Source organism: Annulohypoxylon maeteangense (genome assembly GCF_022496945.1).
Source record: "Annulohypoxylon maeteangense strain CBS 123835 unplaced genomic scaffold GGS22scaffold_24, whole genome shotgun sequence".
In the NCBI taxonomy this organism is placed as follows: Eukaryota; Fungi; Ascomycota; class Sordariomycetes; order Xylariales; family Hypoxylaceae; genus Annulohypoxylon; species Annulohypoxylon maeteangense.
In genome coordinates, this window is record NW_025953271.1 from 525 (window position 1) to 27,936 (window position 27,412).

At 46.0% G+C, this 27,412-nt stretch overlaps 6 protein-coding genes across 6 annotated transcripts; 3 read left to right on the forward strand and 3 right to left on the reverse strand.

Annotated features, from left to right (window-relative positions):
• Window positions 1-244: 244 nt before the first annotated feature.
• GGS22DRAFT_192981 (uncharacterized protein) lies at window positions 245-1,953 on the forward strand (the record flags this gene model as incomplete). Its single annotated transcript, XM_047965336.1, has 2 exons — window positions 245-461; window positions 536-1,953. 2 exons carry the CDS (start codon window positions 245-247, stop codon window positions 1,951-1,953), a joined length of 1,635 nt encoding a protein of 544 aa, XP_047814443.1.
• A 915-nt stretch (window positions 1,954-2,868) lies between these two features.
• Window positions 2,869-6,498, forward strand: GGS22DRAFT_174339 (uncharacterized protein). The gene is made up of 2 exons (XM_047963070.1): window positions 2,869-3,557; window positions 3,932-6,498. The coding sequence occupies exons 1-2, from the start codon at window positions 3,366-3,368 to the stop codon at window positions 5,918-5,920; spliced, it is 2,181 nt and encodes a 726-aa protein (XP_047814444.1). The 5' UTR covers window positions 2,869-3,365; the 3' UTR covers window positions 5,921-6,498.
• Window positions 6,499-6,888: 390 nt separating this feature from the next.
• On the reverse strand, window positions 6,889-12,762 carry GGS22DRAFT_174342 (phospholipase D). The gene has a single exon (XM_047963071.1). The coding sequence runs from the start codon at window positions 12,415-12,417 to the stop codon at window positions 6,982-6,984; it is 5,436 nt and encodes a 1,811-aa protein (XP_047814445.1). The 5' UTR covers window positions 12,418-12,762; the 3' UTR covers window positions 6,889-6,981.
• An 854-nt stretch (window positions 12,763-13,616) lies between these two features.
• On the reverse strand, window positions 13,617-14,933 carry GGS22DRAFT_80970 (GPR1/FUN34/yaaH family-domain-containing protein). The gene is made up of 3 exons (XM_047968155.1): window positions 14,219-14,933; window positions 13,815-14,148; window positions 13,617-13,738 (listed from the first exon to the last, which is right to left on the reverse strand). The coding sequence occupies exons 1-3, from the start codon at window positions 14,501-14,503 to the stop codon at window positions 13,659-13,661; spliced, it is 699 nt and encodes a 232-aa protein (XP_047814446.1). The 5' UTR covers window positions 14,504-14,933; the 3' UTR covers window positions 13,617-13,658.
• Window positions 14,934-16,955: 2,022 nt separating this feature from the next.
• On the forward strand, window positions 16,956-18,696 carry GGS22DRAFT_174350 (uncharacterized protein). The gene is made up of 3 exons (XM_047963072.1): window positions 16,956-17,558; window positions 17,638-18,008; window positions 18,071-18,696. The coding sequence occupies exons 1-3, from the start codon at window positions 17,295-17,297 to the stop codon at window positions 18,594-18,596; spliced, it is 1,161 nt and encodes a 386-aa protein (XP_047814447.1). The 5' UTR covers window positions 16,956-17,294; the 3' UTR covers window positions 18,597-18,696.
• A 2,330-nt stretch (window positions 18,697-21,026) lies between these two features.
• On the reverse strand, window positions 21,027-23,885 carry GGS22DRAFT_174351 (uncharacterized protein). Its single transcript, XM_047963073.1, has one exon. The coding sequence runs from the start codon at window positions 23,727-23,729 to the stop codon at window positions 21,543-21,545; it is 2,187 nt and encodes a 728-aa protein (XP_047814448.1). The 5' UTR covers window positions 23,730-23,885; the 3' UTR covers window positions 21,027-21,542.
• Between the last annotated feature and the right edge of the window lie 3,527 nt (window positions 23,886-27,412).

Consider the following 27,412-nt stretch of genomic DNA (forward strand, 5'->3'; position numbering starts at 1 on the left):
CGTTCGTTGTGTATGTACGCCCCTCTCGTCATATCAACCGATAATTGGTAATACGGTGTAGTTTCTGCCCATTTCCTCTCTTCACCCGTTCCCTTTAATCTTGGAGACGTCGCTAGCATCACCTTCTTTTCACCCACCTTATTTCATGAATTTCGCAAGAATCTTGCTCCGACCTTCCATAGATCGTGTCCTGTTCGAGTCTCATAGCCCGGCTAGATTTATATCGTCATCTGCAATTAGAGCTATGCCTCAATTCAAGCTTAAAGGTGTCTCCTCGCTGTCACTGCAACCCGGCGATAAGCAAGAGGTTGAAGTCGAAGGCATCGAGGGTGGCAAGGTGCTCCTCCTCAACGCCAGCGGCATAATCCAGGCCTTAGGGCCAAAGTGTACACACTACGGCGCCCCTCTCGCGAAGGGAGTCTTGACTAAAAGTGGAAGATTGACCTGTCCTTGGCATGGAGGTTAGTACACTACCACCCAGACTACATTTTCTCTCGTGATTTATATAACTGACAACCGTCTCCGATTTATCTAGCCTGCTTTAACGGCCAGACCGGTGATATCGAGAACGCGCCTGCATTAGATGCCCTGCCGGTGTTCAAGGCCATTGAGAAGGATGGTGGCATATATATTGAAGGCGAAGAAGCAGAAATCAAAGCAGCGAGACGAAAACCTAACTTCAAGTGTGCTATTAGTGACGCGGCTCGAGATAACAAAGTTGTTGTGGTTGGTGGCGGTAGCGGAGCAATCGGCGCCATTGAAGGTTTGAGGGAGAAGGGGTTCGCGGGACCAATAACCCTGATTTCCAACGAGGGCTATTTGCCCATTGATCGCACTAAACTATCGAAGGCCTTAGTAACTGACCACACCAAGATCCAGTGGAGAGATGACGCGTGGTTTGAATCCGGTTCGGTTGAAGTGGTACACGACGAAGTCGTTGACATTGACCTTGTAAGCAAGGCTGTCGTTACCAAGGGCAGGGAGAAGTATACCTACTCTAAGCTCATCCTAGCCACCGGTGGCTCGCCTCGAAATCTGCCAGTGCAAGGGTTTAAGGTCCTCGACAATATATTCCCATTGAGAACGATTCATGACACGAAGAAGATCGTCGCTGCCATTGGTGATAAGGGCAAAAAGATAGTTATTGTCGGCAGTAGTTTCATCGGTATGGAGGTAGCCAATGCGACGGCTGGCGGCAACGACGTTACCGTAGTCGGTCAAGAGAGCGCTCCGCTGGAGAGGGTATTAGGGAAGGAAGTAGGTGCTGGACTGCAAAAGGGGTTAGAAGGCAAAGGCGTTAAGTTCCACATGTCAGCCGGTGTAGACAAAGCTGAACCGTCTAGCTCAAACACATCCAAAGTTGGCTCAGTGCATCTAAAAGATGGTACAAAACTTGAGGCTGATCTAGTTGTGCTGGGAGTCGGTGTGGCCCCCTCGACGGGATATCTTAAAGATAATAAGGTGATCCGACTGGAGGAAGATGGATCCCTGAAGACGGACGAGAATTTTCTCGTGGCTGGACTCAAGGACGTATACGCGATCGGGGACATTGCCTCATATCCCTACCATGGCCCAGGTGGCCAAGGCAATTACACACGCATTGAACACTGGAATGTGGCGCAGAATCAGGGGCGCGTCGTAGCGCATCACATCATAAACCCGTCTCTGAAGCCAGAGTTTTTCACTCCGATATTTTGGTCTGCCTTGACAGGTCAACTCCGATACTGTGGCAACTCGGTAAATGGTTGGGATGAACTTGTCTTGCAAGGCAATCCAGGCGACGGGAAGTTTGTGGCATACTATTGCAAGGGTGAGACTGTGGTAGCGGTGGCTAGTATGGGCGTAGATCCGGCCATGGCTCAGTCGGCGGAGCTCATGAAGTTGGGCGGTATGCCATCAAAAACAGAGCTCAAAGGTGGGCTGGATATCCTCGGTGTTCCACTGACGGCTTAGGCGGGAGGACCCATTAATAATGAAGTTTATACACGGGATGCGATTCGTATGCCCACTGTGCCTTAGTTAGCGTCAAGTACGGGATGGTCTAGCAGTAGGTATTCAGGCTGCCAGGGACAAGACTGCCAGATTTATGTAAGCAAGTTAGCGCAAATGAAAATTACGACCGTTTCTCCTTTTCCCTCTCAGAGACGAATCGACGGACCCTTTTGTGCCGTGGTTCTTGATGCCGGTCATAGTGCGTACGATAAATTGATTGGCTTGTGAGTGCGTCATCGCACATGACTGCTCGACATCCTGGCTAGGTAAGCAGTACAAAGTATGTACTGTAGGTCTTGCGAAATGCACCCCGCCAGCCTGCCCATCAGTAAATAGCCAACTGCCAAGACGAACTGCACAATCAAACACGGTAACACCGGTGATTTGTCCATGTGATGGATGAGTCCCCAACCCCTTCTTAAACAGATGGGCGGTATTGGGGTATGCTTTGCCAAAGAGGTATATATCCCTTTACCTATTCATCTCCTCTTTGCCATACACACTTTCATAATCAGGTGTCTTGGACATCATGATAGGTGAAAAGGAATGACGAAGGTATTATACTATCACATATATAATATTTATTATCATATGACGAAGCTGTGCTACCTACGCATAGTACCTAGGATCATAGGTGTTAGAACGCCGGGGTGCTAGTGAGCACTCTAAGTACTTACTAGGTGTATACCTGTACTTAGAGATCTATTTTATTGGGTACGACTAAGTACACTGCCTCCTTCCCATTACCACGGAATACCCATCATCACGACTGGAAAGTACAATGCATACATTACATGTATAGACAAGACAAGGACCCCACTCGATCTAATCATCTCCCCCACTTCTACTTTCGACTTTCGACTTTCGACTTTGCATCAATCGACGACGCGAGAATCGACTTTACTAGCCCACTGGATTCAACTTCTGGTTTTTTTGTCCAATCTTTCGACAAATCCTTTCACTTTCCTTCCTTTTCTATTCCATCCCTTTTTGCGGGATCATACAAACTGGACAGACACGGCTATTAAGACAGCCTCAATCCTTATTTTATTTCATTTTAAATAAACAAATTGCTTTCCAGACGGACGCGCCGAACGGCGCATTTCGCTAAAAAATCAAAATCAAAATCAAAATCGATCCACTCAGCACTTCGACCAACTCTGCCATCGTGTCCTCCCTTCTCTTCTCCCTTGGCAGGATACAACAGAATACGATAACGATAACGAAGAGGGAGTACTGGGAAGTTAGAAGTATTAAGAACTACTCCTGATACTTACATAGCTCCTCTCGGCACACATCCGTATCCATATCCCACTCCAGCATGCTGATCTCCCAATCGTGCACGCGCAACCAAGCGACCGTTAGCCACCGTCATGGCCGACCCTCTTCACCCCGCTGCGGTTGTTTCCGGCAGCCGTGATGACGACGATCTTTCTGCGACATGTCACGAGCCGGGGCCTATGAAGTGTTGTTGTGGTTCAGTGGAGTGTGTCTTCCTGAGACACAATTGCTCTGTCCTCGCTAGCGTCGAGAAAGACGTTCACACGGCTGCTCGAATGGGCCAGGTACGTTCTCCCGATATTTCGTTATTTCGTTATGTCGTTATGTCGTTATCTTGTTAGTTAGTTATGTAACGTGGTCACGAAGCTATGGCCATCGCTCAGTTGGCTAGGCTTAAGCCAACGGCTTTCTTGAGTGAGGAATCGTGTCTAGCTAAGGCTCACCAGCTTCCTATGCTTCTTTGCTCTTCCCCACTATGAGTCCTGAAGTGAATGGCTTAGATATACTACTACTTTGGGAATGTGTCTTTCCTTCTTCGTTGCGATATATTGTTTCCGTCATTCCACATTCCACATTCCGCATTATTTTCCTAATAACAACACTTTACATCATCACCGTCGTTATGGGCGCCTCTAAGTCTCTAACATTCGCTTTGCAGGCCCTGCTCGCCCGCCACGAAGCTTACATGGCCGATGCAGAGCGGGATCGCACCGAGCTTACCGCCCGGATTGAACAGTTGGAAGTCGATAACAAGGAGCTCGAGATTAGGAACGCGAGAACGATCGAGGAGAATAGAAACCTACTGGATCAACTTGAGACGCTGAACACTACCGTCGTCGATTCCGAAGGTCGCATTACGTCACTTGAAGCCACCTTACTCTCTTCGCAGCAGGCAGTCCGCCGCCTAGAAGGAGAAACAGCGCGTGCTGCCGCTCTAGAACGTCAGCTTGCAGCTCTGGAGCAGGAGCAAGCCGAGCTGCAAAGTTGCCTGAGCATGTCTCGGGAGGAGGCCCGATCTGCCGTATCAAGATGGAAGCGAGCTGAACGAGGCATTAATGATTTGCAGGAGCAATTGGAACGAATGGAGAAGGAGGCGAAGGAAGAAAGAGAATACCATGTCGAGGTAATGGGACGTATAGAGAGGCAGCGTGAAATGGAAAAGGAGTTAAATACTGCCGCCGGTCGACTAAAGGGGGCCGCCGCAGCCAAATCAATGGATCGTGGCCCCGGCATCGGGAGCAATGCGGTGTCGCATTTCGTCCGCGACCTTCTCCAAGACAATGCTAATCTACAATATGGTATAGCCGAGCTACGGGAGATGTTGATGAATTCCAACGATGAGATTCAGGCCCTACAGAACCAGCTCATGTACCATCAGCCGTTGGGAGATGACCAGAATAACGCCACCTCAACGCTGAGCGCGGAGCTCAAGTCTGATAAAAATTCCCCCGGAGAGAAGAAAACGCCCAAAACTCCCAAAGAGCTTCATATCCATCATCATTATCATCTGCCGAAATCGAAGCAAGAAGCGAAGAAGCCGCGGAAGAAACGGCAATCGCTCACACCTGGGATATTCACGCCGCCTGGAAGTTTTGTGCCCAGTACACCACCCAGCGGGCTGATACGGCATCAATTTGGATCGCATGCGCATAGGGATTCTTTGTTATCCAATTACTGGTCTGCGTCTGATTTTACACCCTCCTCTGTCCCTAGTTCGCCTTGGTCAAATCGTCGGAATTCTCTATTTGACCATCCCATCGAGTCATTCCCTTGCTCGCCTACTACTAGTATCGACCCAACATCTCCTACGTGGCACGCTAGTCATCAGAAACAGTTTTCGAATATATCATCTCGAAGTTTTCAACTGCCTGCAAACCCAGTCTTCATACAGCCTGCTGTCACGCACAGTCACGCGATTATCGAAGAATCCGATGACGAGGACAACCCTCCAGATCTAACTTCAGCGACAGATGAATCTATTGCAGATGAGGCGGCATCGTTGAGAGACGGCGACACAGTGACTGAAGAGCTTTCGCTTAATGATGACGCAGATAGTCGTCAGATGCCGCTGGTTCGACTGCGCAGACCATTGTCGCATGAATCGGTGATATCGTTGACGGGGGGGCTTGACATTCACACGTTGAAATCTCGGCCTAGCCAGCTTACGATTGGCCAGATAGGTTCTGCCTCTTCTGTAACGGGTAGCAGCATTGTCATAGCACGACCTATGCTGTCGCGCGACAACGCGAAACGAAGCAGTGTGGTGTTACGGGAGAGTTATGGCACCTCGCCAGTGGAAAGTATGAATTCCACTTCAGATTCATCCATGAGAGGCCTCGGGCCGTCGAAAATTGGCAGATGGGTAGGTTGGAGGCCCTGGGGAGGGGGAGGGGGGAATTCTAGTGCAAGCACCGCATCAAGCAGGATTATCAAAGAGAGGAATAGCCAACAGTCACTAGGTCGCCCTCCGGGTATCAATCAACCTGGTGCAATACCTGGTTTTTCGGAATACGTAGCTGCAGCGCAACGAAGGACACCGCCAGCCAAGATCCAACCTGATAATGTAGATCGTGACGCGTTGAGAGAAGGTCTCGACGAAGGCGCACTTAGCATACAGTCCTCCGGTTTCCCTTCGGCCCTAACCTAGGTATCGAGATGGTCGAAGCACACATTTGCTATGATCGACATCGTTATTTTCTCTTTTTTTTCTTGTTTAATCAAATATTGTATAGTATATGGACACCTGCGTGCTCCAGGGTGTGGAGTTGCGGAGCCCCAGCTATCGACCTAGACGAAAACCACGTGTTCGTGCGTAGCAGGAGAGGCGTTGGGCGGTAATTTGCTGTTCTCTAGGACAACCCTGACAAGGCACGGCGATATGGGTTAGTCAATATACCACAAAGTAGGAAATCGCAAGCAAAGAAGCCCAGGATAGAACCTAGGGCAGAGAGCGCGGATATGATACCCTCCAAGACAGCTAGACTGCTTGCTAGCTCTTGATATTTGTTTATTTTCCCTTTGTTCGTGTTATTCTATATTAGAATTACCTGCTACAAATATTGTTAGATATCTCATGTACTCCTAGTCCTATACTTTGTAGTATGTACTATACAAGATGTGGGATATATACCTAAATGATAGGGGTAATCGAATAGCGAGGCGACCTCAACGCTAACAAGCATACCTAGATAGAAGAGAATGTGGAAGTAAAATATCATATTGTACGTCTACTAGACTAAATAAAAGAACAAGGTGTCACTCAATGCTATTGTTTATTTAGCTCGCCAAAAATCATCCGATATATACCGGAGCAAAACGAGCTGTGGCTACGTAAATATATATATATATATATATATATAGTGCTCGGGTACGGAAGTTAGGTATCTCAATCATGAGCCAGAGCGCAGTCTTTTCCCATCCGTGACGAATAAAAAATATTCCAACATATACCTAGGTACCTAGTAGTACCTAGTGATTAAAAGAGACAACTCTATACCTCTATAGAATGTAGGACACATAGAATAGTAATTGAAAGATAATCACCCCTACCCATCCTCGGTCTATAATCTGTCCTTGATACAAGGGAATCTGTAACAATCGATACTAACACGCATTGAATGGAAGGGGCATTTTAGTCACTATGAGTCTGGGTTAGTTACTTGGACGGCGTTCTCCAAACTTATTAGGGGAAGCGCAAATTAGAACGTACTAGATTTCCTTAGGTGCCAGCAAATCGGCTTGGTATAGCCAGTGGTTATCCTTCTCCTCGGCTTCAAGCCAGTCATAGGGGAATTGAACAAGTGTTCCTTGGATCATACCACAAAGCTCATCTGCCTCATCGCGGCTGAGAAGCTCATACGGGAAGACGGGCCCTCGTCGACTACCCTTAGTAGTGGCTCGTCGGCGACGTCTCGTCGAGTTGTGATTATAGGGATTTGTCGTGGTTCCGGATTCCGGTGCTGGTTTCTCACATGACGAGAATGTCGCCCTCCGGTCTCGTTTCTCGCTTTGAGGATCCAAGTGCGCGGTGTCAACTTGGCCATCGTATGATGGGAACGGAATATCTCCGGCGGGTTGTACTGGCGAAGGTGGTTCGATAGAATTCTTCGTAGGAACCTTTTCCGCCTCGACGCCGAGATCAGATCTCGCGCTCTCCGGAACATGGCCGCCTTCAGACATGGACATCTTTTCGTTCAGGGCACCTGTGTTTCCGTTGGATATGATAACCTTTGGATTGTTCTCGTTGTGCTGGTCAATCTGAAGCTTCTCGGAAGTTCCAGGAGTTCCTTGTGCCGCAGCGGATGCTGCAATGCCTGCTGCCGCTCCACCAAGGTGACTCATTTGGGGACTGATTTCAGATTCGTCGTTCCTAAAACCCGCCATACCTTCTTTGAATCGACGCGCATAGTCCTCAAATTCGTTATATTCCTTCCATGTAGTTACATCACTGTCAGGCATACATCTAAAAACTCGGCGATACAACTTGGTGTTATTCGATGCAACCCTCGTCCAGATATCATCCCAAAACGCAGGGTTAACTGGGTCGCGCATACAGTCCTTGTCGACTCGAGCGGGCACAATATCTGCAACCAGGAGGTTCAGTGGCTCATTCGTAGGCTTCCCGAACTCGTCTAGGCGCATTGGGGGACCCCCTATATCAGTATCATCCAGCACCGGTAATGGTGAAAGTTGTCCATGCTGTGGTAACTGTGGCCTGGCTGGAGGGTCCAGCCGGACCGGGGGAAGTTCTTCATTGCCCTTGCCAAGATCACGTTGAGATGAACCTTTGGAAGAGCTTTCTGGATGCGGTTCACCGGGTTTTGTGTCCGGTATATTAGAATGGCCAGCTCTGTGAACAAGGACCTCGTGTCCATTAATAACAGCAGAATCATTCCCCAAATCAATCCCTTTGGCTTGCGCTGCTTTCCAATGATCCGGGCCATAGCCCTCAACGTCCCTATCATGTTTCTCATTTCCGTGTATCCGGGGGTCACGTTCTGGCGACTTGCCTCTCGAACTGGATGAGGAGGACGGCGAGGATGAGGCGGAAGATGAGCGACCACGTTCTTCCGTGGCGACATCATGGTTAAAACTTGTCGCCCGGTGGAATGTACTCGGTCCCGCATTAGCTACGGTCGGGCCTTCATCATCATCTCCATATATTTGACTCATTTCAGCCTCGAAATTCGCTTCCGCACTGAGCTCTGCTTGTCTCTCCTCTTCTGTTATCTCATCTACATCAAGCCCAAGATGTTCCCTCATCAGCCTCATACGAAGGGTGTGGGCAAACCGACCGACTCGGTAAGTTTCGCCAGCCATCGTCGACCACATCATATCAGTATCTCGAACGATAGCGGCAACCTCCGAGTCCCGGTTTCCCAACATTGACCTCTCGTTGATATTGGCCGATCCTATCAGGACCACGCGATCATCCACGATGATAGTTTTAGCATGGATATATAGTTGCTCCGTTACCAGTTGACTATGAGCGCCGATTTGGCCCCACTGTCTCAGGCTGAAGAACGAGATATAGTCTTCCGGCTCTATGCCCACTGCTTGTAAACGGCCAAAGATCGAGTTCGGCCCCCTGCAGATGCTTCGGTACTGGAATTGCATAATTAAACGTACGCTGCTCCCTTCTGCCTGATCTACTGTGTTTTGGAAACCGGGCATAAGGGGAATCAGAATACAACACCGCCATTCTTCGTCCTTCTCGTGAGCTCTGATGATGCGCTCGACAAGGGCATCGCCGATGCGATTTACCACTCTTGTGTTCATTGTCTCGGTGCTCGTAATGAAGAATTGGTTTTCCATGTAAACGAAGTGCTCGGATTCTTCGATAAGCTTCACGTATGCTGACTGTATACTATGTTCCCTCAAGTCTTTCGGGTATCCCAGGGACCAATCGCCCGCCGAACGCAGGATCTGGACCTCGCACGTTCCGGAAAGTCCGAGAGCCTCGAGATCAACTGGATTGGCGTCTGGGGGAGGAAGCAAGAACGGCGTCGGCCGAGTGGGCTTCCGCTCACGTCGTAAGTAATTCCATCGCTGTACAAAATGACGAGTGAGATCACGGGCCGGCTGGCCAACAACTTGCATAGCAATATCATGCCAGGGCATCCTCGGGACCTTGCTCCTGTCATACATCTCCTCGTAAGGCTCATTGAGCTTGAAGAAGTCAAGGACGCGCGGGTTCGAGTAATCCTTGCCGGGGAAAAGTTGGCAGTGCTCTGCATCACGGGGGCGGTCCCCGTCCGGTTCCATACCCGTTGGTCGATCGTCCGTGATTGGGTGTTGCGGGTTATCCCACCGGCCAAAACAAAGATCGATGCCACCGAGGAAAGCCACGTCATGGTCGACAATACAAACCTTCTCGTGGTGTGCGTAGAAAAACTGGTTTTTCTTCAATTGATTTGGTGATCTCAAGACAAGAATATTATCGTGGAGGTTAAGAAGCGAGAACTTCGTGTACTCCGAGTCTATCGGTATGGCCTGTTCCACGTTTCGATATATGATGATAAATACCTTCACGCCTTCTCTGGCTTTCCTCTGAAGTAGACGGTCCAGACGCCACTTCTGGCTAATGCAGGCTGGTCGCCGCATGTATAGCTCAGGGCTCAACCACCAATCGTGGATGTAGATGACATCTTGTGCCATACTTATGGCACGAGAGACATTCCACATGTAATCTCGTCCGTCGACCAACCACTGAGCAAATGCCGCTTTTCGTACGGGGGCGAAGCTATCAAATCGGTGACGCTCATGCCACTGAGTCTGCTTCAACATGTCGACGACAGACTCTTCGAACTGACGTAGTACTGTCTGATTGCGGGAGAACAACTTGATCTTCCGATCTGCGGAATATAGCTTCAGGGTGTGATGTTTCCCGCGAGACTCGTCATCGGTGAGATGATTATCATCGTTATCACCTCCTCCTCTTTCCACCTCAACTTTCAATTTCGCGCCAAATCTCTTGAGGGTATTTTTCTTGGATACGACACGGAACAGAGGGTCCACGAGGTAGACATCGTATATATTCATAGTTGCCGGCGACTCGACGACTGCGACATAATTCTGCCTCACAAGAAACCATTTACGACTGTGACGTGCTATGACTTTTTGCGGACTAAGCACTCGCCTGAAGTCAATACCTTTGGTTGATTGTATGTGCAGGTAGCATTCCTTCCCATGAAAGCTACCCTCCGCAGCCAACCGCACGCCGAGAGCAGAGAGCTCTAAGAATTTGCAAAGACGATTACTGTCAGCACGGAACATGAGCCAGTGCACCATCTCCTGCAGGTATTTTTCTAGAGTTTTCCTCTGCCGCTCGATGTATTTCTTCTTCAAGGCAGCGGAATTCTGGATACTAGCCAGTGACGTTTCGCCGTTTTCCCCAAGCCCCGAAGATTGCCGTCGTGGCAAAAATGTGTTGATACGTGACCTCTTCCTGTGAGCGTTCGGCCGTCTATCATTATCACTAGCCGTGCCTTCGGCGGCAGTCCCTTCTCCCGCAGTACCCTCAGCAACTGTCTCGTCAGCCCTGGTTCCTGGTGGCTTCTCTTCATCATCGGACTCCTCTAGGTTTTGGTAAGTTCTCAGATAAGGAAATGCTTTTCGTGGAAATCGAGGCTGCTTTGGACGATTCCGTTGATTCGTGGTAGTTTGAAGTGAGATATCATTCTTCAGAGAAAGCCTGTACTTCCAATGGATGTTCCAGATCTCCCTAACGCTACGAGTGACAGTCCATCTCATTCGGCTCAATCCACTCCCGTACTCCAGAGCGATCGTAAATATGGTGTGTCTTTCACTGGTGCTATCTTCAGGACGGCTGTCTACAACTCGTAGATTTAGTTGTTCTAGGAGGACTGGTATGCGTTTGTTCCCATGTTCATCTCTCTGCAGCATACTAGCAAGTATGACAACGGCCGGCGTCACGGCTCGCAATTCGGCCATGAGTTCGGCGGACTTGTAAAAATCAAATTGGTCTGTCTTCCTCTTCCCTAACATTTTCAGCGTGTGCTTTACCTGTTTCCACCTTTGCACACCAAACGTTGCAGCCCGATCGGCACCCAAGAACGGACGTCTCGGTGTTGCTAACCAGTCACCGCCATCAGACGTCCCACCTGCGCCAAACATCTCAGAGATGCGGCGCCGGTGGCCAGGGGTACGGGGTTGCACGTTCTCGGCATCTTCAGTCGAGGGATTTCCGGCCCGTGGCGAACCAATCCACGAACTGCCACGCGTCCACGTAGGCCTTCGACCCGTTAAGTGGTCGCGACCCTCTCCCTCAGACATACCACCACGATGCTCAGCGGGTTCGGGCATCGTCGAGCGTCTGACCATGGTATTGAGGCGGCTTGGTCTCGGAGAATCGAGGTCATCGGGGGGCCTGGGAGAGCTCGGGGCGGTGAACATTTCTAACTGCTTAAGGCGACGTCGCATTCTCCTCCTTTTACTCTTAGGTGCGTCTCTATCATGACCTTCGTCAGCGCTCGCCTCCACATCGGCATCACTTCCCTCCTCCTCATCTAAAGTATCGGGAACACGGTAGGATCTGCCTGCGACGGGAGACGCGTTAACCGAATAGGATGTCTGTTCAGGGACTCCTGGAGACCGGGGTGGCTGTATGGTCCCCGAGTTACCCAACGTTGATCTTAGTTTTGAAATCCACCTCTCGCTGCGAGATCTGTTTCTCGGGTCCCCTTCGTCCCATGATCCATGTCTAACATGTTGGCGTGGAGGGTCAACTACAACGTCGGCGCGAGCAAATTGTACACTACGTCGTCCAGGAGAGGTCGGCTCTTCATGTGCGGCAGCATCTCTTTCCGATACTTGGACCTCGGAATTCCTCAGGGGTGATGGAGATCGCAAAACCGTCGGTTGGCCCAGAAATGAGGATGAGGTGGCGCCAATGGGGGAGGCGTTATCGTGCGGCCGTCCTCCATTGAGATAATCAGTCGGTTGCTCGGAGTCCGACCTGGCGGGAGAGGGAGAATGGGAAGAAGTGGCATCAGGAGGTGGTAGGGGATCGTTCGTAGTAGGAGATGCAGAGGATGGTGGGTTGAGGCGTGTGTGTAGTAGAGAAGAAGTTCGAGGGTTCCATGTCGTAGATGAGACAGAATCGTCGTGGTCCAGAGTAGACATATTCCTTATAAAGTCAATGATTTCCAATATTAGAGGACGCGATGCTTATATTGCACCTCGAGTTCAGTCTAGGTCTACCGATTCGACGGAAGATCCAGACTTCCCTGCAATCTGACGGTATTCTCTCACTTGCATAGCATTGCCATTCTTATAGGGGAGACAAGCCAAAAAAAAAAATGAGGTAAGTCGTTAGTTTTGAGTCTCAGTAGTATGCATGTAGTATGTAAGGTTAAAGGTTGAAACGTCGTAAGATAAAAGGGAGTCGAATAATTAATAATTACAATAATTAGAAAGTCAGTCGCGGTTCCCTATTTCTACGTAAGACCATAGGTAGGGAGATCTGCTGAGAGCAAAGAGCTAACGTTGTTGAGGGACCAATTAAACTAGTTCCCGACGAACAAGGGTCGACCTAGGTAGGTACTAGGTACCCACGTGTATTATCGATAAATCTCGGCTTAGTTAGTACCTACCTACCTACATAATTTACCTACCTACATGTACCTAGGGAGTAATTACATCCATGTGTTGGTAGACTGTAGGTAGGTACTGCATATAACTAAGTATCCAGTATATACATAGATAGAAGAGATGGGACCAACTACTTAGGTAAATATTTAGCATAAGAACTACATAATAAAATAGGTAGTCGCAATTCAAATACAACTTTCTCCCGCCGTTGAAAATACTAGGTAGCTGTTGGGTTGTCGTTAGCTACTAGGTACGTATTGTACCTAAACAACTGCATGGTCTTCCAAGGTTGCTTCCTCGCACAAGCGCCTGTCACTACCTATGTAGGTAGATACCCTCTGTCTAGTATCTCGCCAGTGCTCTCTACAATAGCGAAGTTGTTAATTCAGAAGGTATTTTGGGGAGATATCTAGATGGTATAAAACTCAAGGTTAGGTAATTAGCAGTTCCGGCCTAAGTACCAATAACAGATCAGGCCACGACGGTGGAGCCATGAGATGTCTCGAGTATAGTATTCATCATCCTACCTAGGTACGTAGTAGGTAGGTAAATACACAGGCACCTAATAGGTATCCATACGCAATCATGAGATTTCGAGGGTTTTTGTGATAACACTTGTATTTTTTAAATATACCGCAACTATTAACATGAGCCCCCTTATTACAAGTTCTATCACGGAAATACTCCGTGCCCTCCTCCTTCCCCCCTTCTCCCCCCCTTTCCCCCCTTTCCCCCCTTTAGTAGCAAAATATTGAGCTTTTTAATTTCTGGCGCTACTCCCTCTTCAATGACCCGACTGGAAGATTGAAAGGAGTTATACCTTCTCCCCATAAGCCTGCAGTACCTGCCCAATCTGCTCTCGGGTTAACACGATTCGTTCTCTTCGCGGGCCAGAGGGGAAGTGAGGTGCGATGAGATGTAGAACTTACAAGCCAAAGCCGCCGTGACAAAACCGGTCGCGCTGGCAGCCTTGAGACACTCTTCTTGGTCTAGCATATGCCCAGCAGCCAAGAGGATTAGTGTCAAGTCGACGAAGATGAGAGCCCCAAATAATGTCCAGGAACTTCGAACTGTTGCCACGGTAAAGATCATACTAATGATAAACCAAGCCCAGACAAACATCGCTATCGCCTGGTCAAATTCGGCTAAGAGTTTGCCTGTGGTGGGATCGGAGTACGCCGCCATAATACCGCTTCCGGGGAGGAAGATTAGGGCATAGGCAAGGTTGAAGGCAGCATAAGACGTAAACAAGGTAGCTCCCAACTGGCAAAGAGAAGATGAGCCTAATGTCAGACAATTTATACCGGAGAGCGTTAAGGACTCGAGAACATACAGTATTTCCAGCGACGAACTCCATGACCCCAGCAATGAACTGAGCGGCCCCACCAAAGAATACCATGTTAGGGAGGATAATATTAGGTACTTTCACACCACGTGGTTCGAGCCCGAGGAGAGATATCATGAAGATACTTGTAGCGAAAGACAACAACCCCAGAGGCGCCGGGTTGGCAAAGGCTCGAGGCACATAAGGCATACTGGCCTGGTCGCGGGGCGAGATGGTCGCCTGCTTCTCTAAATCGGTTGCCTTAGCGTCTGAGATCGACATCGTGATAGACATCGAGAGAATATCTAGGGTACTAATGCAACGAAGGAGAGTTATGCGTCTGCAGCTTTTGTGCGGACCAATATCGAGCACTACTGGTCAACTGCTGGTATTCACACCTAGTGTGGTGGAAAGGGATATTGGGAACAGGTTGCTCAAGGAGATAGAAACGATGCAGGTAATAGGAGAGATGGAGGTAGGTGAGTTTGAGAAGGGTAGCATCACTGGCTTATCATTGAATTGAAGATATATCTGACATCAGCCGATACCTAGATATATGATATGAGAACAGCCGTTTTCAACAAGTTATTCGATAGGAGTTATAATAAACTCAGCTCTGTTCGACTGGGAAAGAGTCTAGACCTGGGAGTTGGCTCTTCCAGCTGCTACCTGCCTCCCATGTCTTCCAGGGTTCAAGCGAGTCTTTCATAGGAGCAAATCCTACCTACCTACCCAGTTACGCAAGCCGCCTGGTTTCAATATCAGGTTTTAGATACGAGTCAAAAAAATTGGCACTTCCCCTGTCTTTTCTTTAACAAACGAACGTACCTCTCTAGCCGGGTGTAAAATACCAGTCTCTCATAATTGGACACGCACAAGAAAATTTGGTTATTCTGCACATTGTGGTCTATAGAGATAAATATGGACTCCCTCAATAACATCTCTGAGAAAATATGGTTGAAAAGGGGTCATAGGGATCTAATGGTCTATGAGAGAGCTGGATGCCTGTATAGGGAGGTTAACAGGGTGTAAAGTTATGGTAAGCACTTTGTTTCTGTGCGTTCAAGAAGGGATGTGGGATAACAATATCAGGCTCTTCATTTAAGGTTGACTCCCCGGATCCCATGCTTCCTTAGCACTTAGGTATCCTTCTCCCCTGCCTTGCCTTGTAGTGATTCTTGGCATGTCACGCATTGCGTCTCCAGAATCTCTTCGACGGTCTTCGTTCGCTCCGCGATGTCGTTGCAGGGGAAGGATGCCCGGAAGGATCTTTCCCCCAACCCCCCACACGAATCTGATTTCCACATACGGCCAAACACCCCTGCGATTCAGCGTATGAATTTCCTGTGCCGTAGTAATACCTATGTCCTATATGACCACTTTATTGGCGCCATGAATCTAGCAGAGCATACCTATCTAAGGCGGGGAAGGAATTGTGAAAATGATGAAAGCTTAGGTGAGAATCCTGAATCCTATTAATTATTAATTATCAGCTATTAATCATTCCAGTACCTAGGTACTTATATCTCACTAGGTGCATGGTATATGATAATAATGTAGGTAATATCCTATGTAAACTGCGACTTGGCGTAATCATCACCTACTTGAATCTGACTTCATAACCATGTACCCAGACAGGAAAGTAATAGGAAGGTAATCGTACCTAGTCTGCTAGTCTATACTACGAGCGTTATACTAGTTCTTAATTAGAGGGTCCTCGACTGCCGTTAGCTAGCAGGCTAGTAGCTTAATGAGATACAATACAGCATCCATGAATACCTCACGCTACGGGAGCCCACATTTCCCAAGGGAGGAGCCGTAAAGGCTATGACTTAAGAGGCAAGGAGGGAAAGAGGGAAAGCCCCCCTGGTCTCCTTGTGGAGATTTGTTCGGGGAATACCTGGGCACGGAGATCAACAACGCTCAGCCCCTCCAAAATCCATCCCGCTGCATATCATGTCCTAGCATGGGGTTCTTCCCGTTGCCACCGATGTATTGTAGTGTATGTACAGAGTCCGTACTTCGACGGCTATGATATCTATTAGAGCCCGTGCCCAGCCCGCCAATACATACCTACCTACCTAGTATGTGTGTCCAAGCTCTCCATATCCCTCTCACTATAGGTACCATTGACTGCCTGATACCTCGGCTGATCGACTGTAAGATTCTTAAATCTCCATCTCCTTGGAGTATAATCGCTCTTATAAGTTCTTCAATTCTGTGTCTTCTAAAGTAGTAGTTTATTTTCCTTGCGTTTGGAATGCTTCTACCTGCCACCTCCTGTGTGTCATATCTAGGCTCGAGACGAATTGTAGTGCATGGAATTGTCTGGGATGGCCTTTTTTTTCTCCCCGAAGTGAGCACGAAGCCCAGGATTCCCTCTGAGGTAATCGAAAAATTCTGTACATAGTAGTGCTACACAGGAATAATCACGCATGTACGATCCTTTTTCAGGTCTTTCGAGATCTGCACAGAACAATGGTACATAATAAAAGCACTGCAGCTCTCGTTTGGTCAGTGGCTGCCAGTGTCGTACAGCGTCCACTTGACCGCAGCGATCCGACGGTGCAGTGTAACGCATCGAGAAGGAGCTCAACACTACCCTAGGATTATCTTCCATGCGTACGAAGAGGATTGCCATAGGAGGTAATCTTATGGTTGTCCCAATGGCCGTGGTCCACCCCCTTCTGCGTTCGCAGTTCTAGACACAAGGGTAAGCCCACCATCAGTCAACCAATCTGCCAATCTGCCAATGTGGCAAGCATGATTTCTATGCCCGGCGCCCTTGAAATTTTTCAATCGCAATTGCGGACATGGTGTTTCACTCCTTACCGGCTTCGTCTCCACCAGGCCGATACTGTAAACCGTCCCCAGCATAGACCAGCCGCGCGTCGATTCGGATTATATCATACTAGGTGTTGAAATCCGAATCTTCTATCGAAGTGGAATTCTATCCTTGAATATCGCCTCCGGTTTAGTCGAGACATCAGGAATTCTAACTACCGCCAGGCCATAGGGCCTACACGCACATACACATACACACATACACACATACACAAAAGACGGACAAGACAGAAAAGACAGCATGACATCCGTTAGCAACACATACGCGCAGAGGCTTACCACCGGGATCGTGGTAACATGTCTTGCGTTGTCAGTGATTTCCTTCGGCCTTCGAATATATGCGAGAAAAGTGTCGGCGGCAAATCTTTGGTGGGATGATTATTGGATGTCGTTGCCTATGCTTATATGTATAGCTATGAGTACGAATGACTTCGTCGGGCTCGTGTACGGATCTGGCCAGCACCAAGCGGATTTAGACAACCAGACTGTGCAAAGTTTCATGAAGGTGGGAAGGCTTCTCAGCTCGTTCTCGACCTCTGGTCGCGCTTAGTGATGGGCCTTAGCTGACAGCTCGAGCAAAATAGAATCTCTATCTCTATGAGATATTCTGGTCGATTGGAGTCTTCAGTGTTAAGGTCGGCATCCTCATTTTCTACTGGAGAGTCTTCCACACGAGAGCGTTTCGCGTATCGGCAATTGCAGTTGGGACATTTTCCCTTATGATCTTTCTAGTCAACTTCTTCACCTTTGTTTTTCAATGCACTCCGATCAAGAGCTTCTGGGAGGGAAACCTAGAAGACTGCATCGACCGGAACGCATTCTACTTGGCGTCCGCCATCATTAACGTCGCCGGTGATATTGCCGTGTTAACCCTACCATTGCCCGTCGTTTGGCGTCTACACACCTCCAGGAGCAAGAAATGGTCGCTAAGCTTTCTATTCCTTCTCGGTGCCTTGTAAGTTTGATCAAATCCGTGTCTACTGTGATCTTATTATCCGGCTAAACTTATTGGTTAAGCGTATGCATTGCAAGCATCTTTCGCATTGTTGGAGTTTACGAAATCGATCCAGCCGACTTTACTTTTAGCAACCTCGCCGGAGGTCTTTGGAGTACCGTCGAGGTTGAAATAGGGTTCATATGTGCGAATCTTCCGGCTATCCGACCCGTCGTCTTCAAGTGGTTCGGACTTGGTAGCTCGGCGCCTGGATACGCATCTGGCAGCGCCGGTCCGAGACAATACGGCATCTCTAGCAAGGGAGCAACCAGATCTGGCCATGTCATCCTTCGAAGTAGGAACCAAGAGTCGGACGTGCTCGATTCAGACACGGAAGCGCTTACTAACACTAGAGGGACGAACGGTGACGCGCAGCAAGGCCAAGCCTTTGGACTAGCCGAGATCGTCGTTCAAACGGATATCGGTGTCTCGATAGACTCCAAGCAGTCCCAATCCCATGATGAAGAACCGAATCACTTTGTTCGGATAACAGCACCACGTTCAGGTACGGTTGATTTACCGGGGACCGGAAAAGATTATTATAATTAGGGCTGGATTTACCAAATACATACATAGGTACCCAGGTAACATCAAGATACGAACATGTTCTTTTTCATGCACATACAACCATAGCTTAATAATATCAAATGCATATATGATATACACATGCATACAGTACATACCTTAAGTACCTACTTATACTGATCGACTTCTCACCTGATGTTGATGTTTGTACCATGTTCATACCATTGTTCGTACGGAGAGGCCTCGAGAGTCAAGACGGTCATCGAAGTCCTCTATCATCAGATACAGCGCTACTTTCATGACATCGGTGTCACCAAGGCGCAGTTAGTTCTCGGAAGTGTCCGAATCGTCGACGAGTCGACGAAGCACGAACCTACTTCTACCTATTAATATGTACATTATTCTTTAGCCGCTCACCCCCTGTAAAAAAGCAAAAGCCAAGTTGTCTGTGCTTTTCCGATCTCGACGATTTGTTAACGATTTCAGATAGGAATACGGAGTAATCAAAAGCAAAACATATTCACTAGGGTACCCGGAAGGATTATTTGCATGATCAACATCCCCCCGGATATTATCGTAAATATTCTTAATGTATAATGCGCTATAAGACAAGTACGGCGGTACATTGAAGTTGGTACCTATTATATTATATATACTTAAGTATTTCCTAAGTTTTTACCCACCGAGAAACCCAAGTCCTAAGTACTTAAGTAGGTATTTTTGAATGTTATATAAGTACATAAATGACTTCTTAATCACATAAAATCAGATAATTTAATGGTACCGAGGCGCGCGGGTGCAACCCGACATAGGACCAAAAAGGTAATTGGGAGTAACAAGCCGAAGTAAACTTACTAGGTAGGGTCGGTCGTCATTACGTACCCGGACCTACCTAGGTACCTACCTGGTACGCATCTTCTGGCATGTTTTACATCCATGGATACGCTATAATCCAGCTAAGCTAACTGGGGGTGGGATGTAGCATTGCCGGTGAAAGGCCCCCCCTGTTCGAGGTATGCAGATAGACCCTGTAAAGGTCAGCATGCAGCCGTGCTATCTACACTATAATGATCGGTGAAGCTTGACTGAACTACGGATCATCCACACGTGCTCCACAGTCAGGATGGGTAGTAGTTGTCACTTTCCCGTCCCATCTTACATATGTCCTCTATAATACGCATTGAGCATGCTGTCGGTATTGTTGTGATGCTACTCTCATTACCTTTGCCACGAGGTAGCAGTAGTCGAACTTGGTGGTAAGAAGTATTATGGAACCGGCGGCCTGCCCGCCTGTCATCCAAAACCAAATAGAATGAGACCTGCAACAAGATGTAGGGGGGGAAGAGAAATGGCTCGAACAGGTAACATGTCGTCCGGCGGATCCGACCTCCTATCCAAAGACCGTCGTATTTCATTTCCAGCTCATGTGTGGCACAGTTATGCGTATTTGTCTTTTATGCAAGATTTTATGCTGCCCTGGCAGCCTGGGCGGTTATGAAAGCTTCCATAATATTATTTCTTGCTGCATTAATATGCCTTAACTTGCATTAATGACGATTGCTAGTATATTATTGGCGTATATTTAATACTAGAAGGTCGAAGCTTGTCGTATCATAGACTAGAGCTATACCTTAAGTCAACTCACTTGTGGCTGACTTCTCATACACCATTAATATTACCCTCTTCTTTTGCGCTGAAAACCCCCATAGGATTTCTTACTACCATTCGAACTATACCAAACAAGGGACTATTTGTTAACTGATTAAGAAAACTTCATTTTTATTAAATACACATCAACCTGCCCCATTCGGACCACATGGCTTAACAGTGCCAAGGCAGCAAACACCGCAATGCCATGTAAGATTACCTACCTCCTAGGTATATATTGCAACGGTCAAACAGTGAGCTGGTAAGCTTAACAACGTACATACGTATCTATATATTACTCAAGATGTCATCTGTATATGAGAGAAAAATATATAAAATGAATTCGTGAGGTTATTCTTGGTTAGATCATGATCACGACACAACCGCGACGCTACCAGATAAGAAAAATTTACTAAAAATAAACGGATAAATAATAATAAACCACAGGATAGTATTAATGTTTACATTCTTGGCCCTATCCAGCATAAGATATAATGTCATAATTATATTTATCGGTCAATGTCCATTATTCGCTTGAATGTGCTTAGGAGAACTAGTCCATTAATGATACTATAACCAAGGTTAAATAATAAAAAAAGTATTTTTTTTCTTGAAAAAAAAAACAGAAGGGAAAAAAGTATAGGTAAAGTACATCTAACTGTCGTATCAATTCAAATACTAGCTCGAGAATAATTAGACGAATGGGCGAGAACTCCCTCGGCTGCTTGGTTAAGAGAAACATCCACGGCAAGGAGGTAAGGTATTTCCTGAGAAACAACTTGGAAGTAATATTCGACGTATTGTATAGTTCTACAAGCACTAAAATTGATGAGAGCATGATATTTATATCCCATCCAAAATGCAAGTGTGTTGTTATCGCCGAAGCTACAAATTCCCGATGAGCTCAATCATCGAGTAGTTGAGGTAGATATGACCTATTGTACCAATATCCAATCGATGATAACGGGTAATACACGGTAATAATATACGGAAAGTGAAACATTGAGACGTTTCATGTCGGTAGAGTATGGTACAGTGCTTGAAATCACAGCCGGAAATAAATTCCTAACCTTAGTATTATAAAATATACAGAGAATGGAATTAACGACGCATCTGCAAGAATGCCAGCGTGGTCAGGCTCGAGAGACAACTCAAGCGGTCTTGCAATTCAGAAAAGACTCGTCACGACCTAAACTCCGGGCGGGAATAACTAATCATTACAGTAACCTGGCATCGTATCCGCATCAGAACTCATAACGCCCCAATCGTGGCTCGTCGTAAACCCCAAGTCATTAGTTCTGGATCCCTTAAGGTCATCTAGACCTACTCGGCCCGGCCTCGGTAATTACCCATCTTCTCGATGGAGCTCATGATGCCACTCCGCATACCCATGCCACTACCAGGGCGCGGGATACCACCGTGAGATCCACCATTCTTGCTTCGTTCGTGAGCGATCCCGCTGATCCCACCGATCCTACTTTCTGTCGGCTTTTTCACCGAGCCGGGGGCCCTCAGACCCGAGACTCGACCACCAACGCTGCTCCGGAAATTATCGGGGCCGGGAGCCGGATGGGCCTTAGGAATGGACGGTCGGGCTGGAGGAGGTGGCCTCTCTTCCACCTGAGTGGCAAGGCTCTGTATAGACATCATTTCTTCGGCTAGCATGACTAACTCCCCCTTCTCGACGCGCTCCCTCTCGAGGAGTTGACGGAGCTCGCGGTTGTCCGACTTAACACTATTAACGACGGCCTCGAGCTTCTCAATCTCTGCATTCAGCTCCTTGATTTGTGCCGAGTCCTTGACAGCTTGAGCCTTGCGCTCTTCGTCTATGATGCTCTGGTTGGGGTCGACCTTTGTCATCGTAGCATCGCGTCCAAGCTTTAGTTTCTCGTTCTCATCCGCCAGATCCTCCAACTTGATCTCGAGCTCGCGAACCCTTTTCTCCCAACGGTTCTCGTAGCTCTTCTTTAGCGCTGTAACTTTAGTCTCATGCTTGCTCTTGTAGAGTGCATGTAATTCGCGAGCGACTCGCTCCACCGCAATTTCGACTTCGCGAGATCCGACATTCTTAGTCTTGTCGGGCGACCTGTTGCCTCCCGGCTCGGTCCCAGATTCCGAAGTAGCCTTACCGGCGCGCATGCCCGCCATCTTACTCTCGGCCTCTTGTGCCATGATCTCGGCCGCTTCGCGACGCTTCTCGCTCTCCTCCAACTTTGATTCGAGCTCTTCGCGCTCTCGATGGCTCGTAACGATTTCTTCCTTGACCTTGCGGAGCACAGCTTCCATTTCCCGGCCGCGCTTCTCCCAATTGTCCCTGTCCTCCGTCAAGGTCTCTTTGATGATTCGTATCTCACGGAGCTCCTCCAGGCATTCGCCCACTCGCTTTTCGGCATCGCCTACTGCCGTCTTGAGCGAGGAGACCTCGGCCTCCTTGCCGCTAAGCGAAGCTTTGAGACCACTGATCTCCGAGAGGAAGCCTGACTTGAGTGACTCGAGCTCTCTTGGCGTTATAGTAGGTATGCTGCGAGGCGTAGGGAGGGGGGGGATATCGAAGTCGAGCAAGTTGGATTGTTGTCGTTGGGGGGTCGCGGTGACTAAATTTCTCGGAGTTCTACCGGTCGGTTGATTTCTGCTAGGTGTCTGCCGGACATATCCAGAAGACAATCCATTGATCTGCTCTGTGAAGTCCACCAGTAGATTGGTCGTGTTGCCAGATTCGTGCATAACGGGAGGCCTAGGGGTTCTTAAAGGCGATGTTTCCCGGCGTGTTGGTACTGCGACGGGAGTGGTGTCCACGTTAGCAAATTTGGTAGGACTGTGTCCAATGCGTGCGAACATGGTCAAGTTCGGTACGGCAGAAAAGTTGCTAAAGGTACTAATCATGGTATCATCGGGGCCTGCAGGCTCATCTTCAACTGGCTGGTCACTAGCGGACATGGTCGTGATATCACCCTCATCATCCTCTGCAGTTTCCAGTATTGTGTCTTCATCCTCGAAAATTTTGATAGCGTGCGCCAACCCTTCATTTTGAAGAAGTACCTCTTCAATGGACATATCTTGCTCTTGCACTGGAGGTGTCTGGATTTCGGGAGATGGTGATGGACTGCTGCTGATTTTGACGGGAAAACGCTTCTCCGGTGATATCTTTCGTGGACTCTTAATAGGCGATGGCTTATTCAGATAAGATCGAGGCTCAGCATCACTCTTGCCATCTTTGGTGATTAGGATCTTGAGAGGTGTGAGTTCGGTACCAGATAGTATTCTGGAATGACGCGACTTGGATGGTGAGACGTTTTCCTGATTATGACCGGTATTATCTTTATTATCATCGGTCGGAGAGTTCATCTGGGTGCTCGCGGCATCACCGTCATTGGTGACATGTTCACTAGTCATATTCGTTGGATGCGATTGGACTTCGTATTTATCTAAGTGGCGACTCTTTGATGGCGTTGGCGTTGGTGTTGTAAGATTAAGTGTCGCGTTACTGGAGGGGGTGAGTGGTAAAGCCATGAAATGTTTCAAAGAATTAACCTAACGGATAATGGTGGTCAAATGAATTAGTCGACCATACGACCATGTAAAAGGATTGGAAGGTGGTGGGTAGTGCAGTTCAAATATGTACTTAGTTGAAATGCAGGTGGTTGCGAGTCGATGCAAAAATTGGGAATTGAGAAATTGAATTCCGACCTGTGCTTAATTTGATCTTCTTTTGTTGACGGAGCAACACCGGTACACAAAATACGTAATCCCTGTCACACAACTTCTTCATTCTAGGGCTTAGCGTATCCTTGGTAACGTCTCCAAGGCACGTGATTCGTTCGTTGCTGATTGTGACATAGATCTGTGCGTTCATTGGATGTTCACAGAGCATTTATGTACATGTGCAACTAAGATTTGTTATCCATACATACCTCATGTTGATAAAGTCAATCTGAATTAATAATAACATTCTATTTATATTGAACTAGAGAGGTTTCAAAATTTTTGGCATATCCACAGATAGGTAATACCTACCAGTCTTCTTTCACTAGGTACTTTTCTCTCTGCTTTGATAGTGACTCCATCATTTAATACAATACCAATATTACGATATTAGATCACATCGCCTGTATTCGACGCTAGATATGGCAACTTAAACATTACACAAACTTTAGAAAATATAATACCTAGTTACTATTAAAAGTATGTGGTTATTCTCATGTGGAGGAGATACGACTTCACGCTTGGGCTACAGACTTGTGTCGTTGTCTCGAACCATTCATACCTTATAGTTATCCCATCCAATTGAAAGATGGGATATCCAGGGAGCCTAGAGCTGACCCGGTTCAACCACCCTCTGCCTATTCGTTCTCCACTTCAGAATAGGTACCTAGTTACCAAAATTAGCATAGTCTTTAAGATGCGAATGGGGGCAGAAATGTTGATTTCGGTTCGCCTATAAATATATCTAGCACAGCGCCCTCTTATTAATCCACCTCAGCCAGGTAAAGAAAAAATAGTTTGGGAATACGGTGGTAGAAAAGCATGACCCTAGCTTACCATAAACCGACATAGGGTATGCTTAAACCTGGATAAACGTTGTATTGCATTACTATTTCTACTATTATCCCAAGTTAGTTGCAGTAAGCCATTTGGGGTGAAGACAGTATAATCATAGACGAGCCGGTGAACTCTAATACGTCTAAGGCCTAAACTCATTAAGTAAGTCACCATGAAATATAAGGTATTCATTCTTGCCCTGGTGATATTTATGCACCTCGCGCCTATCAACAAGCCTCGACAAGCTTGATTTGCGAGAAGACTGACCTAGGTAGTGGCCGAATGCATAGCATGGCTTAGGTTTCACCTGTGAAATATTATCAGCGGCAATGATCGAAGGGAATGAATAAAAGTCCCTGCTTTTTATGCTTGGTACATTGCATGGTATATTCAAAAATGAGGAACTCGGAGCTTCTCGCGTATCTCGTTATTCATGTACCCCTTAGTTCTGCCTCGCAGTAGATACATTATAATTTATTATTCATCACGAGGTGCATCTAAAAGGTATAATAACAATGATATCGTCACGCGAACAGCTCTAGACCCCGCTTGCCGTTGAAATGATGCTGTATGCGTATAAGAAAAGACCTTTATGTATCCCTGCTGCAGTGGTAGAAACTAATGTGTCTACCTAAGATCGCTTATAGGTTATCACAGTCATGATACAAGCCCTATAGCGTTACTGCGAGGCAAACGCGTACCCACGCATAGAAGGCTTCGCCGTCGATAGTTAGGAGATTAGGTATCCAGAGAGAGGCCCCTAGTTGGAAACTGTGCTATAGAGTGAGTGATAGCAGTAATTAACTGATTATAGGCTCGTTATAAGTTCGTGGAATAGCAATAGTTAGATTTTAACAGTGACTGGCGCATAGCCCCTCCCTCTCATACCCTAGTATCAGGCGTTATCTTGGTCACGCTTCTATCCCTATACTTCGCTACGAGGTGCCTGTGTTATTATATATCTTAGTTATTTATAACAAGGCGTCAGAAGTCTGGTCTGCAAGGGGGGGTTGCTATGAGTAGGGATGTTAGTTGCTACTTTTGAAAGCAGAGTAGACAACAAACCTTTATCTACATGTATACCGTTCTACCTCAACAATGGTAGGCTAGAGCTCTTCGCGCAGCAGCGTTTGTGTTCCTGTGCCTTTTATTTCCGCCTCGTGACACAATACAATCATCAAGGGCCCTGTCGGAACACTAACTACTGGTCCTTCAGCGTACCAAGATTCCGGTATTGTCCTCTGCCTAGGGACCTTGTTAAGCATATAAGTTTTCCTTCCCTCTTGCCTTTTTCCTTGGGGGTTTCCAGGGGGCTGACCATACAAGGCCTGATCTAATTAGTTGGTGTCTGGTCCTGTTGGCAATTACCCGGTTCTGATATACCTGGCATTGATAAGGAGTATGGCTTGTTTATGTGGTTACGGCCACCCTGAGAAGATAAGGTGGTTTGTGATGATACCTTATTCACTTAGGCCACTGCTAACGTGCCTAGTACCTACCTTAGAATAAGGTTGACGTAAATATTAAGTACGAGGTATGAAAACGCAGGTAAATAGTATAAAAATAAATTATATTCCATGGAATTTTCAAGTCGGTTAAAAATACTTTTTATTATATATACTTATTATTATTATTATTTTACCGTTAAAGTAAAAATTTATTTAATTTTTTATATTTTATAAGTAAATTATAATAAATATACCGTATAAATGGTTTTTTAAATATATTATATATAATTTATATTTAAAATTTACATTTTTAAAATTTTTAATATTAAAAAAAAAACATTATAATAAAACGGTTTAATACGTATAATAAGTTAAAACTTCTCGTTTTTTTATAAAAACTTATAATTATTAATTCGAATTTATATAAATTCGAACACGATATTTAATTATATTTCTTCGAAAACGCTTATTCGAATCGAATTAATATCGTTATTTTTTATATATTTAAAAAATACCATTAATATTTTTAACTTTAACTTTTTATTATTTTATATGAAATTACTTTATAATAATATTTTATAATAATGTTAAAAATTTAAGTATTAATTATTTAAGTTTATTTTTAAATTAAATAAAAATTTAAATTATTATTATTAAATATTATTTTTATTATTTACTTATTAATTACGTTAATATAATATATGTAAAAAATTTAATAAAATTATTTATATATTATTTAATTTTTTTTATTTGTTTTAATTATAATATAATCGTTAATTAATTTATTTAATATAAATTTATCGGGTAATTTTTTTTTCGTTTTAATTAAATGTTTTTAATTTTTAAAAAATTAAAAAAAATTTTATTAAAATTAAATTAAACGTTTTAACGTATATTAAAAGTATAAAAATTTAATTAAATTTATAAATTTATTATAACGATGTTAAAGTTTATAATATTAACGTAACGAAAAATAAAAACTTTTTCCGTTTTATTAATTAAATTATATATATTACGAAATATAACGTTTTAATTTTTCTTAATTTTATATAATTAATTTAATAAATTCCTTAATTTTTTAAAAATGACGAAAATATTTTTTAATGGTTTATAAAAAAAGGTTTTAAAGATTAATTATCGTTATTATTTATATAATTTTTTTTTTTTTAAAAATTTTAATAAAATTTAAAAATAATAAACTTAATT